At 40.9% G+C, this 14650-nt stretch overlaps 1 protein-coding gene across 1 annotated transcript in view; it reads right to left on the minus strand.

The window, feature by feature from the left end:
- Positions 1–14650, minus strand: part of LOC119175662 (WD repeat-containing protein 11) — a 243095-nt gene that overhangs the window by 170133 nt on the left and 58312 nt on the right. The window contains exon 9 of the mRNA XM_037426591.2: positions 8385–8563. Within this exon, the coding sequence (XP_037282488.2) occupies positions 8385–8563 (179 nt within the window). The remainder of the gene's footprint in view (positions 1–8384; positions 8564–14650) is intronic.

Consider the following 14650-nt stretch of genomic DNA (forward strand, 5'->3'; position numbering starts at 1 on the left):
CTTTGATTTCGCTGAAAATTGGACAGCCATTTTACCGAATGAGGTAAAGTGGTACCACTGGCACAAAAGACAGGTGTCTATATTCATGTGTGTCGTCACAAGGAAGCAATCAATTCAAAGTTTTGCCGTCATCAGTGATGACACATGCCATGATGCTGCACATGCCTGTTTAGCTCTACAAATAATCCACAACTATATGAAGGAACAACTTAAGCCTGACACGCATGTTACTTATGTTTCTGATGGTGCATGCAGTCACTTCAAAAACAAGTACCAGTTGTTCGAGTTATGTCAGAAAGATCATATATCAACAAAGTGGATTTTTTCGGCCACAGGACATGGCAAGAGCTTTTGTGACGGCGTTGGTGGCCTACTAAAGCATCAGGCTACGCTCTACAACCTCAGAGCGGCAAGCTCAGCTGTGATTATGTTAGCATCCCAAATGGTGGCGCAAATGAGTGCGAAGCTCAAGAATGTCAAGCTGCTGTGTGCAAATGCAGACGAGCTAGAAACATTCCGTCAGTTTAAGAAGAGCCCGTGGAAATTATTGCCACATGTTCCAGGCATATGTTCTTGGCATGTTTGGCTAAGCACATCTGAGGGCACTGATCGTGGTCGTGTTTTGTTAGCGTCACGTACTGCTAAATGTGATCTGCAAAAGATGGAGCCATTTTGAGCGCATCTCTTGTTTCACACGCAGTCACAACCAAAATACCAGTGAGGGTACATCAAGCGCATATGCTTTTTCTAGCAAGACCCAACACTTGCATAGGAACATTTTCATGTTTGAGTTTATCTGCAAATATAGACAGATGTTTTGCAACTGAGGTACATTATTGAAGATTTCCTCCATTAGAGCTGTGTTATCAGGAGCATAAGTGCGCCTTCATGGGTACGTATTTGTCACAGTGCTAAAACAGCCTTTCTTCACCAAATGCGGCCACGTTTACTCGCGTTTGAAGCTTATTGTCGCTTTTCCATTCCGATTTCTAGATTTCTCAACTTATCAGCGCATTCTCGAAAAGCTCTGATTTGTACCACGAATATTGTCGCTAAAAACAAAATAATGCAACATGTTTTTCTATATTACTGTATGATGGCCTTCGGTTGTCTATTTACGAGATTTTAAGAAAAATCGAAGATGGGTTTTTTTTATTATTCAAATTTCAGTGGAGTACACTTTTGCCAATATGAGAACTTTGAGGCAATATATCAAAATTTGCATTTGCCCTACGGCAGCAATAATTTATGTACCTAATGAACACACTATATCCTTAAAACGTGTCAAGTTTGAAAATGCTGCTTGCATTTTTGGAGAAAAGAAAAAGGGGAATACGGAACTTATTTTAAACTGTCGCAAAATTAGACATTTTTAAAAGCTATTTTCTTAAGGTCTGCAAACTTGAAACCGTATGAATTCATTCTTCATTAGACATACATTTCAGGTAAAAATATCTTCCTTGAAACAAAAATATTTGTCTTTTTATAGCATCTGCAATTTTCTAAAATGACAGGTGACGAAGTTGGTGCCTCCGTGTTGGTGAAGTTTGATATTTTTTTTCTCGTAAGTTATGCCAATAATCATAAAACGAAGTTGACTTTCGGGCTACCTGGTGAGAGGTGCACGAAATATAAAATACTCAATGAAATCTAAAATATCAACTTTTGGACCCGTGTCGATCTCTCGTGGAATCACCCACATGAATCAGCAATTTCAGCTTTTCGCTCTCGATATTCAACATCTCAAATGTACCATAGAGACAACTGGCGCAGACACAAACTCTCGCCACAAATACAAACGCTCTATCGGCCACCACTCTCAGGGTTCATGCTTGTTTACACGACCAAAATTCAAGGGTTTTCAAGTTTCAAGGCTATGTGTACGAATTTTTGAGGACCACATTGTCTGTTAGAAACCCAATTAACACATGCTCAGCAGAAGATAAAGGCTTAAAATAATGATTTCATCGAAAAAGGATAAAAGGATAACACCACTGAAGCAGACCCCAAAAACATAAGTCCAGTGGCATCTTCTTTCTTTCTACCAAACTTTCAATCATAATTTCTTAAAGTTGCATAGGTAATTACTTTCAGTATGACCCATGTTGCAAACAATTATTCAGATAGAAAAAACTAAGGAGCAGTTATTATGCAAGGCTTGTTGGTTTTTCTGAATTTTCATATCATTATCCACTGTCTCCTGCTGCTTGGTCTTGATTAGGCTTGTGCGAATAGTGAATTTTAGGTTCGAAGCGAATAGTGATTTTGGTCGAATAATTTCGAATCGAATTTGAATAGAATATATTCCGTATAAAGAAAAATGGACTTATTTATCATAACCTGCACAATTCTTTTTTTGAAACATGGCCTCTATAAAAGCACGTTCATTTTTTTTTCATTCAAAGGAAGTCGAAACAACTTTGAGAAGTAGCAGAATTTGACTTTCAGTAGGATGCAAGTGATAACCTGTAAAATACATAACATTATTCATGGCAGTTAGAGTGTATAAGCTGGCAAAACAAGCTTTTAAGCTTAAAAAAATAAGTCGATTTGAGGATAATATGTTCATTTAGAGGAACCCTGCAGCAGTTTTTCAAGTATTGATAGAGTGAATTCATTAAAAAAGCTTATTTCCTGATGAATTAACTGCCATAAATATTTTTAGATACTGTCCGGCATGAGTGAAGTCGCAAAGATTTGCCACATGCTGCAATTGCATTCCCTCTTCTCGTCCCAATAAAATGAAGCAAAGCTGGGAGAGATGGCATGCATAGGGAAGAAAATACGTCACATGCATGTCGTGACCTTGAGCACTCTTTCTTTCTCCTCTTTTAATTGAATTTTCGACTTTTCAGTGCGACCGCGCATGTACGCATGGACATGTCGTAGCCGCCCGCAGCCGCCCCAGTAACGACCAAGCACCCCATGCTCAAATCAGCCAATGGCTGGTACAATGGCTGTGACTAGCGATTTTTGGCATTGCGGCGTGATATACCAAGAGAGCAATTTTTATCTGACTTTGAAGATTTATTGTGAATTACAGGTCTCTTGATGCACTATAATATTTAGCTCGCGTGTTCTCGGTAGCCTCAACTACCGATTGGCAGCGTGTGCCGACCATGGTCAAAAAGTGTTGGAGGGCCCCTTTAAATTTGAAGCAAGACTTCGCGGCAGAGCAAATTTCTCCTGGAAAGATGCTTTCACAGCTTAGCACCCCTATACTGTAGTGAAAACATTTTTACAAGCGTTTACATGTGGTTTAGTATACATCAATTCGTTCATGTCGAATACTTTGAAATATTCGATAACTTAAATTCTGATTGAAACAAATTCGAATATTCTACTATTCGTTCGAATATTCTACTACTTGTGCTCAATTATTCGCACAAGCCTAGTCTTTGTGTCTTCCTAAGGCTACTGGACTTGATGTACGCGAGGTCACTCATAGTCTCTCCCTTTTTTGCATATCAGTCTGCTGTAGCTGTGCCTTAACAGCGGCTTCCAGTTGCCTTTTCTTTTTTTGTAAGCATTACGATCTCCTCGTCACCGCAACATTTTTTTTTCTATTTCTCATCCTCTTGCTCCTGCCTTTTTTGAGTGTGAGATGCCTTTCTGAGTTTCCAGAAATGGACAGTGTTGGTTGCGTGCCGAAGCTACTGACGTTCTCATTTCTTTTGAAGTGGACACATTACATGTGCCACCTGCTACATTTACAGCATCTTAAATAATGCACTATGAATTGTGCGACACTGTTCATAAAAAAAAAACAGAAAGGAAATTTAAGAATTTTAAAGGATTCGTGAGAATTCCAGCCCTTTCAAGGCCTTGAAAACAAGCTTTTCAAATTCAAGTGTTTTCAAAGATTTCAAAGACCAGCATGAACCCTGACTCCTCTGATGAAAGGGAACCAAGTGTAGGCCTCAGGACAGACACAGCAGATGCCAATAACTCTACCTATTCTGTCTAACCAAAAACTGGACATGAAGAGAGTCTTACTATATGGCAGTGGAACTGTCAGACCTTTTGTAACAAACATGCAACACTCGTACAATTCATGCAGGTGGCCCTGGTTCCTGTGCACATCCTATGCCTGGAGGAAGGTGGAAAAAAACAGTCAAAACCTTTCAGAATCTACGCGCTACACCAGCGAAACCCATAGCTTCGTGGTAAGTTACGGATGAAAGGATCTTGTGATTAGTACTAGCGAAATTCCCGGGATGAATATTTTGCGCAACTCATCCTAAAATGGCCCGTCAAAAGAGGTAGACCAAAATGCATTTTTAATTGTCTACAGTCCACCGAGGCACAGAGCGACATATTTTTATAGCCCACGTACGCACCAACGGCCACAGCACCGCACAGAGATTTGCTCCTTTCTTCGTCTAGGTGACTTACACGTTGCTCACACAGAATGGGGATACCTAAAGAATACTGCTAAAAGAAAATGGCTCCTCCATGCCACAGAGCAACACAACCTGACAATCATAAACCTCTTGAACTCTCCCACTAGAATAAGAAACAGCGTGGAATGCGACATAACACCATATCTCACCTTCACTAACGCTGACCGGCACACCACCTGGCAAAGACTTGAAGAGACCCTGGCAAGCGATTCAATATATAATCAGTACTGGAATTTTTACAAGCAAAATGTGCAGACCTCTGGGCAAAGCAAGAATTACAAATTGAAATAAGTTCCAAAATCGGCAACAGGTATCAAGGAAACTGCGCACCTAATAAAATCTATCTCAAAGAAAATCACCAAGACCGTCCAGATGACACAGTGAACACCTGCGATCAACCCACACCTCCTGCACTTGTGGGATGCCCGTCGCAGCATCATAAAACGTTGGATAGCAGAATCAAAACAGGATGCTCCGGAGCGCAAACGGATTCAAGAAGTGACAGATGCCACAGTCGTACACGCGAGTACTTTATATACAAATAACTAGCATAGCTTTTGCAACTCGCTGCGGGGTACCCTTGAGACTGAAAAGACATGGAATATTTTACGCAGAATGTTAGACTATTTATTTATTTATTTATTTATTTTGAATACCTCAAAGGCCCCAGCTGAGGTATTACATGAGGGATGGGTATTAATTACAGAATAAAAAAAGTGATTCGAGGGCAATCTTGAATTGATGTGGGTCGGAGTGGTGCACGGTAGTTGTAGGCAGACGATTCCAGTCCCGTGCGGTTGTCACAAAAAAGGAGTGAAGATGTGCGGTGCTTTGGGCTGGTGGAGGATACACTGCGCTTGAATGGTTCGTGCGGCTTGATGAGCGATGGACTGGCAGGATGGCTGGAACTTCGATGGGGGCATGATAAAATTTGTGAAAAAGGCATAGTAGAGATATGTGACGTCGTAATTCTAGATTAGAAAGATGAGCACGAGTTTTAAGTTTGGAAACACTGGAATGATAGGTATATTCATAGTAGATAAAACGCACAGCACGGTTTTGAATCGATTAGAGAATGTTGGATAAGTGAGATTGGTGGGGATCCCAGACAGAATATGCATACTCTAATTTTGGACGAACAAGTGTGACATACAATATTAGTTTAACTGATGCAAGTCTTAAGTGTCTACGTAGAAAACCCAGAGTGTGATTCGCGGAGTTGGTTATGTTAGTCACGTGGGCTGACCAGGAAATGTTACTTGAAAATGTGACAACAAGATATTGTATGATTCAGCGGGTGAGACTGCAGTGCCGGAAATGGTGTATTCTGCTGACTGGTGATGGGGCCTGCGATGAAAAGATACCAATGAAGTTTTCTTTATGTTTAAAGACATTAACCGCTTATCACACCAGGATACAATTAGATTGAGGTCATTTTGAAGTGTAGTAGTGTCAGCGCTGTTTGCTATGGGACGGTATACGACGCAGTCGTCTGCAAAGAGGCGAATGCTCGAAGAGATGTTTGATGGAAGGTCATTGATGTAAATGAGAAAAAGTAATGGTCCGAGCACTGTACCTTGCGGCACACCAGAGATAACAGAGGAACGGCTAGATGAGACGGAGTTAGCATGCACAAACTGTTGGCGATTGGTAAGGAAACTGCGAATCCAATTAAATACATTTGTATTAATGTTTAGACGAGAAAGCTTTAGTAGTAGCCGTTAATGCGGGACTTTGTCGAATGCTTATTCAAAGTCTAAAAAGAGGGCGTCAACAGGTATATTTATGTCGAGCCTGGAACTGATATCACGATAAAATAAAGCTAGTTGTGTGTCACATGAAAATCCTGAGCGAAAGCCGTGCCGACTGGAATGAAAATAGTTATTGCTGACTAAGAACTTGACGATGTTAGAGTAAATAACATGCTCCATTAGTTTGGAGCAAACGCTAGTAAGGGAAATGGGGCGATAACTGCTGCAAAGAGATGAAGGACCTTTTTTGGGCACTGGAACAATCTTGCCCACTACATCGAAACGTGCACAGCAATCGCACATCATGCCACCAAACTTGTGGAAAAGTACGATAGTTTGCAGGAAGAGTTGATTATGCCGTTAAAACGAGACTACACTGGTACCAATAATGTGGCGCACGTCGGGATAAAATCCGTCGGTCGATATCAAGGTCCTAGAAAACCTGCCTTGTACACCGACATCAGTACTTTGGAACTTTATGCCGCTGCACAAGCTTTTAGAATATAAACACAGCTGTAGAACTGGACAGGATAATTAACGCAATGCTGCGAAATTTAAGCGACCCAATCTTCCAACAGCTCACAGACTTATTAAACGAACAAGTCTGGTCACCAGAAGGAAGCATACCGCAACACTGGAAGGAGAGAACTATTGTTCTCATTCCAAAACCAGGCAGGCCCTGGGACTTGAACAATATAAGGCCAATATCTCTTACATCGTGTCTAGGAAATCTTTTTTGAAAAAGTCCTCCTCACGCACCTGGAATACCACATAGAGCCACAAGACCTCCTGCGAGACTCTATGGTGGGTTTTCATAAAGGCATTTCCACTCAATGTGTCTTCCCCATGCTTTGTGAAGAGCTTGGTGAAGAGACGTCCTCAATCCTACTAGCGCTAGAAATTAATAAGGCTTTTGACAGAGTCTTTCATGACACGGTCCTGCAAAGCACTAGATTATCGGATGCGATGAACACCCCATTTACAAATACCGTATTTGCTCGCGTAATCAACCCCCTCGCATAATGAACCTACCCCCACCTTGGCGTTAAAAAAAAGAAAAAGAAAACTTTTTTGTAATGTACCTGTTCATTTTATTTCGGTATGATAGCCAGTGCAGTTGACGATCAAAACAACATTAAATCAAGCCATTATATCACAAAATAACAATGCAATAAAAGTCATAACATAGTTTTGCAACCATGCTAAACAGTTGTGAGCAGCGCGAGCGCGAACAACATCAATCAAAATTTGAAAGTCGCGCCTTTAACACCAAAGCGCTATCTGTCGAATGCTGGAGAGAACTCTTTGCTGATAGTGCCACACAAGCACAAAGGCACAAAAACAAAGTGCGTGGCCTACAAACTGGTGCGCACGCGCGTAGCGTAGAAACACGCTGCACACTTGCCATCTCGAAAGCCATGCAAAGCGCAACAGCACCCATCGCCCCAATGGCACGTTGTGCACCCATAACGCTTGTGCGTTGCCATTCGATGCTGCGTTTTATTGCAATAGCAATTATATGGACACTCTCGGTTGGGTTTTGGCGCCGACGTCAGCATCACTCACGGTATATGTATACTTTTTCTCGCAGTAAAATGCACGTGACTTAAAAAAACTTTACAGAGTAATATATGGATGTTTCTCACATATAAATAAATAAATAAATATTATTATTATTATTATTAATGAAATAATATTTTTATTTGTACAATAATATGAGCCCATCAGTGACATGCAAAAATACCTAGCCAGAAAGGATATTTTTTTTGTTCGTGTGTTTGCTAGCCGACCATCTTTTAGGCAAATACTTTGCCGAAAAGCTCATAACAAAAAGAAATGTAAGAGCTTGAAACATAGCAGCCAGCAATGAATAGGCTTGTGCAATGTGAGGTACAGTCGAAGCCCTTTATAAGAGACACTGATGTAACGGACCATTGGGTATAAGAGACACTAGTGTGCCCACATTGGAATGGGGTTAATAAAAATGCTTACATGGTACTCTGCTTATAAGAGACACCTCGCATCGCCAATGCATGTCTTTTATAAAGGGGCTCAACTGTATAAAAAAATATGTTCGAAAGACATGGCTTTTGTAATAAAAAAAAAAGAGCACATTTATAGACAAGTCTTTCTATTCTACATTGGCTCATTATAAACTTTAAGAAGCGTTTGCCTATATAACCATAATAGCATCACCACATTACACCGCAAAAGAAAAAGATGCACACACCTTCTTATTTGAAGCCAGTTTGAGGAACACAATGCGACCATCGCCCAGAAGGAGAGCCACCTTGCACTGGCTGCTTTGGCACACTGCCATGCCATTCACTTTGGAATGCTTACTTAATCGCAGAGCTTCAGATATGCAGACTGTGTCATATGTAATCAATCCTGATGCATGGTCCAACTCTGGTGGTGGGAGATGCAAAGAAGAATTCACAAAAATGTTTGACATTCACTGAAGCAAAAAGTTAACTCAAGCTGTATTGAGCAAAGAAGTTCTGCAAAAGTTTAGTGAAATTTATGTAATGGCTGATTGGCATCTATCTGAAAATAGCTATGCAGCTACAACTGAAACACACTTAGAATCATTTACAACTACTTGATACTTCCAAGTTGTTGCCCACTTTCCCATTCATGAACTGTCCCAGTGGGAATTTTATGCAGCTATATAACCAAGCTTTGGTAAAACGTCAGTTTCACTGAAAGGGTAAAACAATGAATACAACTGGAAAAAAATGAAATGTCACATAAGGAATGACAAACAGATTGGAACTTGCAGCGTGCTGCTTAAGCAGAAAAGATGCACAAAAAAAAAAAACACACACATGGGCAAAGCACAAACTAACAACTGTCACAGCTCAACGCTTAAAGCACACTGCTCAAACACAAAAAAGGACACATGAAACAAACGTTCAGGTATACACAGGATGAGTGCAAAGTAACAACTGTCACAATGCTTCATGTTTAAAAACATGCTCCTTTTACAAATGTGGTCGCTGCAAGGAGTCAAACGACTTACTTGTACTTTGTTATTTTAATGCAAACTTTACAGAGAAAGCACAATGCAAACCACTCGCTCATCACGACATAAGTGCATGTGTACGGGTGACCACACCCTGTAAGGCAATGTACCGGTGGTAGATATAGAAGGAGTGTGTGCATTGCCACGAGCATATATTTTGAAAAAATATTGGCAAAATACCATCCCTTTTGTTAAAGGCTCAATAGATTTAGTTACAGGTATTTTAAAAACTTGGAACATAATTTTCTTCGCTTTATTATTTCTTTTTTTTTTCGTGAATCTGTCTAATGGAAGTTTGAGAAAATTTCTGTGAACATATTTAAACAAACTTGTTTTCATTTTTTTCAGCAGCACTTGAACTATAGGCTAAGGCTTTTCCATTTCTCTCAACTTTGATGGCATTGTAATTATTTGATAAATACCAGCTAATCAATGGATGCTCATTTTTCCCTTGCAAGTTTGGAAAGTATTTCTGTTCAAGGAAACTGCTGTTTTCACATATAGTTTGCTTTAGCCTGTGGGATAGACCCCTCAGAAGAACCGTGTAGTTTAGAAAACTAACTTTTTGTATGGCAAGACGCCATAAAAACCATGAGAAATTACCTAATTATGAAAAGAAAATTTGAAATTACTTACTTTACGAATGAGATATTTGAAATCTGCTTGCAAATTCGAAATTTCCATTCAAAAATACACATGTATAGTTATTTTTATTAAAAGAAGATGCTACTCGAAGACACTTTTTTTTTAATGTTCACCCTAGAGCAATGAAACTTGAGCTGTTTATGAAACTTTTTATGCTGATTTCAAATATATAATTAGTTTTCTTGCAAGTTACACACTTTTAGCTCTGCGACATGACAAAGTGAGAACCTTAACCCTTTTGCCCACTCTCTTTTCATCCCTAAACTTCTGTAATTTTTTTACCATTCATAGTTCATAATGTTTCAAATAAAGCGTAGAGTGCAAATAACTAACTAGGAAGCACATACAAAATATGTAGTACGCGTGAAAAATAATAGACGTAAAAAGTCCATATTTCACCTACCCCAGTAAAGGTATACATACAATTTTTTATTATACAATAAAATAGTGAAATTTAAACTAGATAATTGCATTTGTCATACTTTGGAAAAAAACTTGGGTAAAATTTCATGCAGATCCGAGCACTAGAAGTGCCCGAAAAAAGAGGGGCACATTGGAAAAAATGGCGAAATTTGTGTTTTGAGAAAAACGAGTTTTAAAGTTAAAATTGAGTTTTTATTTATGATAGATATCATTAAATCAGATGAAATTCGCACACCAAAAAGAAAAATCTTTCTTGTAGTGGCCACTGCGACTAAAATACGCTAGCACTATGAGTTTGTCCCTCTCGCCTTTTTCGAGTCGACTCCTCACAGACATTTCGCTCACAGACAGGGCCATGAAATGCTTGCCAAACTTCCACTCCCTCTGGCAGCCTTGGGCCAACTGCAAGCTAGGAAGAAGTTCAACAAGACTGCGAAATCCAAACTAAGTCCAGGGTCATGCCATTTTGCAGCCATGTTTGTGCCACATACCATCGTACATAATGGCAATGTCGTCCCTGCTTAGTTCTCTTACTGCAAGCTCTTTCGACCTCTCAACATTGGCGCTGACGTCATCCATTGCCGCATCACGAACTTTCCGGCTGACGGGTGTGAATGACTCGGCTGCTGACCCGCAGGTCGCGGGATCGAATCCCGGCTGCGGCGGCTGCATTTCCAATGGAGGCGGAAATGTTGTAGGCCCGTGTGCTCAGATTTGGGTGCACGTTAAAGAACCCCACGTGGTCGAAATTTCCGGAGCCCTCCACTACAGCGTCTCTCATAATCATATGGTGGTTTTGGGACGTTAAATTCTAGAGATCAATAAATCAATCAATCGATGGGTGAGAACGACTTTTGATGCATTGGCTTTTACAAGCCAACAACTGCCGCAAATCGGACCAGCTGCTCGTAGCCTACTCCTACAGAGCGCGCCGTACAACGGCTTTCACTTGCGAGCAATGCCTTTTTTCATTCATAACAGAGATAATTACAAGAGAGAAAAGCATTGTTCAGTTGCGCTGATCGACAAGACATGGACCCCGCAAATAGGTTTTACAGCACATGCAGGCGCGCAGCGACCAATGGCGGTCCCCAATTCGTACCATGTGATAAGCCAGTCATGGCGCTTGAAAAACGCGCAAAAGAGTGCTTCTTTTTATTATTTCTTGCGCTGCATCAGCGAGAGAAACTGTTGTTATTTGAAGAGTGAGGCTCGACTCTTCAACTCATGCGATCAACAATGGCGAGCAACGGCGCATTATCGGCGGCAAGGTGCTTGAAGACTGCACACTTTGGACCTTTTAACAGGCACCTTGTGCTTTTTAGATGCAATTTTAAAGCATTTTCAGTTAAGTCTCGACCTGTTATATTTTTTTCATAACAGTAGAGGTACTAATCTTGTCAAAACAGGCAAAAATAAAGAATCAGTAATTTTGAAAAAAAAAAAAAAAAACTCGCATTTTTCGACTCGCATCTCCCTTTGAGATAGCATTATAAATAAAAAGACTTTTTTTAAGACCCTCATCTTTTCTTAGCGAGCCCTTCAAGCCATTTCACTGATGATATAGAGTTGATAATTGATACGTGGGGTTTAACGTCCCAAAACCATCATATTATTCTGAGAGATGCGATGATATAGAGTGGAAGTGCATGCGAGCTTTGAGTGCCACCAGCGGTAAATGATGTATATGAATAGCTCACAGTAAGTATGCTGAGGGACGTGCACTCCATGCCTAAGTCGTTTAATGCTGTGCCCTGCAGAGTGAGGGGTCGCAAATTTAAATCCATTGCCATGCAGTCCGAAATACATTTATCTGAATTATTTTTCTTTGTGGCTTTCATATGTACAATAATATACTGTTATTACAATTCTGCATAATATGATTTGATTGATTATTAATTAGGGTTTAACAACCCAAAACCACTATATGATTATGAGAGATGCCGTAGTGGAGGGCTCCAGATTTCGACAACCATGGGTTCTCTAACGTGCACCTGAAATTCTGCATATGTTTCTCAGCCTTGTACGTTTATATTTTTGTTCTGCCAATGTCTTTGGTTAACAAAATTTTGCACTTTAATTTTTATTTTCCCGTTCCCATGAAAATGTATCAATGGGATGCCACTGTAATACATAAATATACATATACAAGGCATGATGGCAACAATAAAACCGAAGGCAAAAACCAGCCAAGGGTGTTCATATAATTGCTATTGCAATAAATGTTGTAAATCTTATGCAATCACAACCGATGATAGCATAATATATGTACTTGTCCTGAAAATATTTTCATGTTTTCATATGCATATTGGTTGGCTAGTTAATTTCAATTGAACTAATTTTGAAATGCAGTACAACCTCAATATAAAAGCGAGTAAAAACTTTGTTAATGTCTGGTTATATTTAGCGGGGTGGGGCCACAAACACATCAGCCTAGGTGATGGCCTCGAGTCCTAGGACATGAATATAAAAATACAAAAAAAGTGAATCTTAGCTCTTACAAATTAATATTGTCACGCAAAAGACACAGTGGAGCCCATTGGTAACAGTACCATTTAGAACAAAATATTGGGTATAATAAAAAATGCCCAATGCAATGACGAGTTGCTCATGTGTTCCGACGTGAAATAAAAACATGTTCTCAGGCACCATCATCGGCTGCAAAAACACGTTATGGTGACTTGGTGTAATCGGGTGTATAAGTGGATAAGAAAATGAACATAAAATCTCTGAAAAAAAAAAATAATACATGCACGAGCTGCTGTACACATTTGCATACCGCATGCTGTGTGCTTATGCAAGACAGCCAGTTTTGGCCTTCTCTGCCCCACCGATCGTGCATCTGTTACCCTACTCTTTTATTGTGATAGAAATTGTATGGACACTCTCGGCTGATTTTTGCCGGCGGCGTCGATGTGGGCATGGCCGTAACTCACTGTGTATGTATACGTTAGATATGAAAATGCAAGAAAATATAATCCAGAAAACGACTGCGGCGGGCGAAATCAAACGTGGGATCTCCGAATAGTGAATGCAAGGCGTTAACCACTGAGCCACGAAGGAGCACGTCCTTCAACATTCAAACGGCAAGCTATTCATATCTACCACTTAATGCTGGTGATGGGCATCTTGGGGGAGGGGGGAAGCTATAGTGTTTTCAGCATTACCAGCAAAATGGCGCAATGAGTGGGCGTCGCCACATCGTCACGACGCGTGGAGTGGAGGGGGTGGACGCTCACTCGCGTACCCTTATCTTGCGGTAGGAAGGATCGTATGTTTTGGCTGGCCTTGGGCTTTCACCGGAACAATTTTATTGTAGCTACTGGGGACACAAAGGTCACTGCAATCGTTGCACAGTCTCCGTTTGCAAAAAGAGCGCGTTTTTCCGACCCAGCAAAGTAACTGAGACACTTATTCCCATTTATCTGTACCTGTGAGTACGTTTCAGCGTCATTTGTGTGTGAGAAATGCGGGGCATGTTTCATTCTGCTTGCCATTCTGCGCGTGACCTTCCATTTCGTTGCTATCGCATTCATTGCTTAAAAACATAAGTGGACTGCGATGTTGCTGCAATGTTTGGTAAAGCAAAAAATTTGGAGGCCACCCTAACCCTTGCCTTAGGTGTCTGGTAGTAGTGCTGGCTCATCAGGCCTGTTACCCATGGTCACAGAAGCTACATTGACATCGATGGTCACGACAGCTGGAGTGCAGCAGTTCTAGAAGGAGACACAGCGGGAACCAACAAAGGGTGCTTACATTGGGGCTCATCACTACCCACGATTGTTAAGATCAATGTAGCATCTGTGACCAATGGTTGCCCCCAAGGAGACATCGGTGGCAGCAAGCGTTTGATGCCAGTGAGCCCCCCCACCCCTTCTACTTCACTACTATACCAAGCACACTTAGAAAAGCAACTCGTGATGCAAGCAGACAAATCGACGTTGCAGAGAAATAGAAAAAGCATGCGCACAGTCGTCTTTTCCGCAACTACAATGGACTAGAAGAGGGGTAGCAGGCTCGCTATGCGGCAGCGGCTATGGGAGAGTTGAGGCCACTGATGTTGACACTGATCATTAAAACTATACTGTTGCTACACTTGGTATGCAACAGTGTTAGAGGAGAGACAAAACCCAAAGAAAACAAAGGGTGCTTACACTGCAGCCAACCACTTGTCACAATCATCGAGATCAATGCAGTGTCTCTGACTAACGCTTTCCTCAAGGAGACAGCGCGTCAAGCGTTTGACGCCAATGAGCTCACTACCCCTTTTCTAGTTCCCTGTACAGCGCACCCAGAAGAGCAACTGCTGACGTAAACAGGTGAACGCTTTTATATGCGGGAGGAAAGGAGGAAGGATGAGGCACACGACGACTGTGGAGCACTGGAGCAAGTGTACCTTATGC

The sequence above is a fragment of the Rhipicephalus microplus genome, chromosome X (assembly GCF_043290135.1).
Source record: "Rhipicephalus microplus isolate Deutch F79 chromosome X, USDA_Rmic, whole genome shotgun sequence".
NCBI lineage: Eukaryota > Metazoa > Arthropoda > Arachnida > Ixodida > Ixodidae > Rhipicephalus > Rhipicephalus microplus.